The 5156-nt window shown below is 51.5% G+C and overlaps 1 protein-coding gene across 2 annotated transcripts in view; it reads left to right on the top strand.

Annotated features, from left to right (window-relative positions):
• The window catches only part of Tex29 (testis expressed 29), a 13168-nt gene extending 8536 nt beyond the window's left edge, over positions 1-4632 (top strand). For both annotated transcript variants that reach the window (XM_005366286.2, XM_013353427.1), the window contains exons 4-6: positions 2458-2527; positions 3576-3742; positions 4519-4632. In XM_005366286.2, the coding sequence (XP_005366343.1) occupies positions 2458-2527; positions 3576-3742; positions 4519-4559 (278 nt within the window). In that variant the 3' untranslated portion in view covers positions 4560-4632. The remainder of the gene's footprint in view (positions 1-2457; positions 2528-3575; positions 3743-4518) is intronic.
• The last annotated feature ends 524 nt before the right edge of the window (positions 4633-5156 follow it).

Below are 5156 nucleotides of genomic sequence, written 5' to 3'. Positions count from 1 at the left end.
TAGCGCCCATGACTATGTCATCATAGCTCCCACAACTACATCACCATAGCACCTACGACTGTGTCACCATAGGGCCCATGACTATGTCACCATAATCTTGGTCATTCAGTTTGAAGTCTTTGTTTCTTATAAGACTGGCAGAGCCAGTTTTTGGTGTCTGCCACTGAAAACCACTTCTCCCAGTCACAAGGATTGCTTGAGTACCCTCGCAGTACACTGGAGGAAACCAGGGAGATACCATAGAGTCGTTCAGCCCAGCCCTGGTTACCACTCTGCTGTCCTTCAGTCACAGGTCAGCCATACTCCCCGTGGGACTGTTTCTCTGGGCTGTAGAGATCAGGAAGTGGGAGCACAGTCGGACATCCCAGAGTTGTGCAAATCTGGGCATCAGAAGGAAAGCATTTGTTCTTTCCTCAGCCTGGCTTGGGAGCTCTCAGCGCTAAGTCATCATTTAAAGAAACAAGCCAACCCGGGGTTTCAGGTCCCATGCCCTCCCTCCAGCTCCTCCCAGGTGACGTTTCAGTTTTGGGGTCACTCAGTGGGCATCAGGCATGCATTTGGTATATATACACACATGTAGGCAAAGCACTTACAGAAAAGAAATCTTCAAAATGTCTGGTTTCCTTAAAAAGTCTGCAGTCTCTTAACTGTGATGGTCCTGGGGTCTCCACTGCCAACTGAGGCACCTTCAGCAATGGCCTCTCTTGGCTTCTCTTCAGCGACTCTGACCCTGTCACTTGGTACCAGACCTCAGCTGTTTTCCATCGCTCCCTTAATCTTGCATCTTTCATGCCTTCAAAAAGTAACATGCAGGTAACTTTTCCACCCTGTCCAGTTCAGCTTCCAGCTTGAGATGTAGCCTTGGCCTTCTTAGATGTTAACTTCTAAGTGTCTATTCTGAGGAAATGCTTTCCATGGCCCCAAAGACAATGCCTCCGTGGTGCTGATCTCTTCTTATGAACCACAGCTGATTTTCCATCCTTAGCCTGACCAGCAACCACAGATGGTGCCTATAGAGTGTCTGAATCCTCACAAGCCAGGCCTCCAATGTCCGAGTTTCTCTCAGCCAGGCCTCCCCTGTTGGTGTTTCTGTCAGTCAGTCAGGCCTCCACTGTTGGTGTTTCTCTCTGCCAGGCCTCCATTGTTGCTGCTACACTCAGCATTATTTTCCAAGGCCCCACAACAACAGCTCTTTAATCTCTGAATACTCAGTGGGTTTTGTAGCACAAAGTTCCAAAACCTTCCACAATCCTCTAACCAAATAGTCCAAAGGCATAAAAAGCTGCACGGTCAGGTCCATCACAGCAACATACCACTTACGGCCTGGTACCAGTTTCTGTTCTAATGTCTTTTCTATTAATGCGATAAAACATGTTTTCCAAAAGCAACTTAGAGAAGGAAAGGGTTCCTTTGACTTCCACTTCCAGGCCACAATCCATCATTTGGGGAAATTTAAGGCAGGAACCTAGAGGCTGGAACCGTGGAGGAATACTGCTTTGTTGGCTCATTCAGGCTTATACACAACTGTATTTACATAGCCCAAGACTGCTTTCCCAGTGACTAGAACCCACCACGGTTGCCTGGGTCCCTCGCAGACATGCCCACAGACCACCTTGATAAAGACGATTGCTAAGTTAAGGCTCCTGAGGTGTTTCTAGGCTGTGCCAAGTTGACAGCGGATGCTGACTAGGACAAGAGTCTTTGTAGATGTGATTAGTAAGAGGCTGTCACACTAGGGCAAGATGACCCCTAATTCAACAGGCCCGATGTCCTCAGAAGAGTGGGGGCAGACAAACACAGAGGGGCTGGAGATCACCAGAAACCATCAAAAGCCACAGTGAAGTGGACTGAGGACTCCCAGAGCCTTCAGTGAGGGTCAGGCCTGGTGGTGCCTTTGTTTTCACTTGTGACTCTAAACCTGTATAGAAACAAACACCCACTGGTCTAGGACCCCTGTTGCAGAAATGATTGTCTTTGAAGGGTGCCACATCTAGCAGAGTTCTTTCTGGCTGGTTAGGGACACCTAAAACTCATTTACAAGGAGGCAAAGGTAGGGGCTTGAAGCAAGTCTTATCCCTTGCTTTGGGTGTGGCCAGCAGGACTGTTTCTTTCCCCTGATTTAATGGAAAACAGAATAGAGAAGAGAAGGACGTAATCACTGAAGTATCAACAATAGTGGGACCTCTGTGACACACGTGTGCTGAGAACTTTACTCTCTCGTGACCCCACAAAGAGGGTGTATATGGTTCAGGAGCAAGAGAGGCTCTTCCTGACTGAGACTTCATGGCTTTGGCACCCACTGTGGGGACAGGTCAGGCTGAAGAGCTCAGGGACTGTCATCTACCAGCTGCAGCACCCTGAGGCAATGGGCTAATGGGCTGGTGGGGTGACGGTGACCCTCCCCCTCCCCTCCCCCACCCTCCCCCTGCCGACTGCCTCACAGGGCTTGTCTCACAGTTTATGTGCAGATCTTCACTGCCCTGATCATGCTCATTGCAATCATCTTTGCCATCACCATCACCTACAGGTGCGTCCTCTCAGTTCTTTGTGGGGGAGGAGTGGTCTGGGGCAGGCGTGTGATTCCTGATGCCACCCCCTCTCTCAGCCTGATTCCCTCCCCCACCTGCTGCTCTGGTACATCTCCTCTTAGTGAGAAAACTGACTCCCCAGCATTCGGGAGTGTTTGAGACCCCAGGAGCAGTACTGAGCTCACTGGCTTTGTCAGCCCCTGCAGCCAAAGACTCTGGGAACATCTCCTGCTGTTCAGTCTCTCTAAAGCAAAGCCCGGGAAGGAAGTACACACTGTGCTTGCTGCAAGGCAGGCTGTGCCGGCCACAGGAAAGGCAGGGACAGCAGCACCCAGGAGGTCCCAGGGCTCAGGCTAAGGGCTAACTGGGCTCGGCATTGTCCTTAAGCACTGTTGAGACCAAGCAGCTAACACTGTCAACCTAAAGGAGAAAGGGCTTGTCTGGGCTCACAGCTTGAGGGCCAGCACTGCCAACAGGTGAGGTAGTTCTTACCTCCTTGATGAATCTAATCTTGAAGTTCTATCAGATATGCCCTGCCGCTTATCTTTTTAGTGATTCAAGATTCGGTCAAGTAGATAATATTAACCACCGTAAGTCCCTGCCGTGATGCTTTAAACCCTGGGCCGAGTAAGTCTGTGTACTGTGACAATGTTTGGGTGTTGGAGGGACACCGTTTCTGTCATCGTCCCGGAGACTGTGACGCCCTAAACCGCACAGCTGGTCTCTGTCTGCAGGGCAGGGCCGGTGTTCAATTCAGCATGCACGTCTGGTGCGCCTGCTGCTATTGAGGCTCTGCCCTGTGATTGGCACAGAGCCGTGGAGAGGATGTGCATGCCTCACCCAGCAACTGCTCCAGCCTTTCCTGTGGCCGGCACAGCCTGCCTTGCAGAAAGCACAGTGTGTACTTTCTTCCCGGGCTTTGCTTTAGAGAGACTGAACCGAGACCATGGAGCAAAGCCTGCAGGCCTTGCCATAGAGCCTCAGTCCTGGGTGGGTGGAGCTTTCTGTCTCTAGCTGCTTGACTGTGAGCAAGGCTTTCTTCTCCAGAATCATACATGAGTGTAGAACAAAGACAGGGGTCTTCGCGGAAACCCTACCATCAGTTAACATCTCCAGGAAGGAGTCTGAGCAGCTTTCTACTCAAGAACTGATGTCGCTCAAACTTTCCCTTCCAACTGGCTCCTCCAAGAAGGGCACTGAGAGCCAAATGGAAGGTAGGCTCCTGCGGACTGAGTCTGTCTCTGTCCTCGTGGTCTTCCTTTTGCATGTGCTCAGTGTCTCTGATGGCCCCCAACAATAACAGCAAACACTGTTTTAGCCTGGGCAGGATTCCAATGTACCCAACTGTAGAAGGCCAGGGTTCCTCTTCCCTCTCCCACTGCGGTTGGCAAGTATCAGGGCATGCCCTAAGGACAGTCCAGTAATACTTGCAGGTTTATCAAGGTCCCCCTCGGGGCCAGCGCAGGGTGAGCGTGGCCGCTGGTGGCGAGGCAGAGGCTGAAGCGGGACAGTAGTTTGCTGCCTGCTCTGGTTCACGGGAGGCAGAGTCATGGGCTTGCCAGAGACTCTCAGGAGGCTGTGCAGACCTCTTGCTGCCTTTCCCAGGTCAGGTTAGAGAAAAGGATGCCCCAAACATGGCATCTTTTGGCATGTGGGACAAAAAGGGCTGTCTCACCTGACCTTTAGCCTCATGGGTTTGGCTTCGTGGAAGTCCCCAGGGAAAGTGGGACCAGAGGACCTCGATGCTAGTCTGTGTACCCGAGACTGCCTGCAGGGCACAGGTTCGCCTTTTCCTTGGTGCCTTCTGCGTTGAGACAGTGGATATGAAGACTTCTTACTGAGGCTTCAATCCCCATGATGTCTGGGAACAAGGGCAGTACAGGCTGGGACAATGCCTAGCGTATGTTTACTCCAAGCCCTTTGATAAAATCTCCTAAGGGTGCTGAGAGCCCCATCAGAGAAACACTCCCATCTCCCCCTTGTCATCTAGCCGCGCTGACACTGTCAGAACACGAGGAGACGGAGGAGTAAAGAACACAAGGAGGCAGTGTTGGGAGAATGTCGGCTATATCCCCCAGTGGACACCTTTAGTGCGTGACCGAGTGACTGCCTGTAAGGAAAAGAATAAAGGTATTTTGAGCATTGTTTCTTGCTCTCTGCTGCCCCATTCCTAGCCATGCTTCCTCTTAGGAGAAAGAGCATGCCTTTGGGCACAAGCAGGACCTAGAGTTTGGTTTCCAACACCCTGCCTGTCACTAACACCGAGACTCCTAGACAAGGACACTGTGCTAGCACAGATGGGCCACATAGTCCCCTTTGCAGAAGACAGATTCAGGGCATCCATGATAGCCCAGTGAAGCTTTCTGAGGATCAGAGAAGTCTTCAGGGAGGAGACAGTCTTGTCGCTGATGCTCCAGCTCAAAGGATCCTTTGAATGCTCTTGTGGGGTAGCTGGCTGGAAAGCCCTCCATCTTGGGCAGTGGGCTCTTCCCCTTGGAAATGGGCAGCATCTATGGAGCTAGGGATATGGGCTTTGAAGAGATGCACACAGGACAGACAGATAGACAGACCAGACCCAGGGTTCCTGGAGGGTCACTTAGCTGAAAAGTCAGGGTGAAAGTCCCTGGA

This window comes from Microtus ochrogaster, unplaced genomic scaffold (assembly GCF_000317375.1).
Source record: "Microtus ochrogaster isolate Prairie Vole_2 unplaced genomic scaffold, MicOch1.0 UNK7, whole genome shotgun sequence".
NCBI classification, from domain to species: Eukaryota; Metazoa; Chordata; class Mammalia; order Rodentia; family Cricetidae; genus Microtus; species Microtus ochrogaster.
This window is presented reverse-complemented; position numbering and strand designations above follow the sequence as displayed.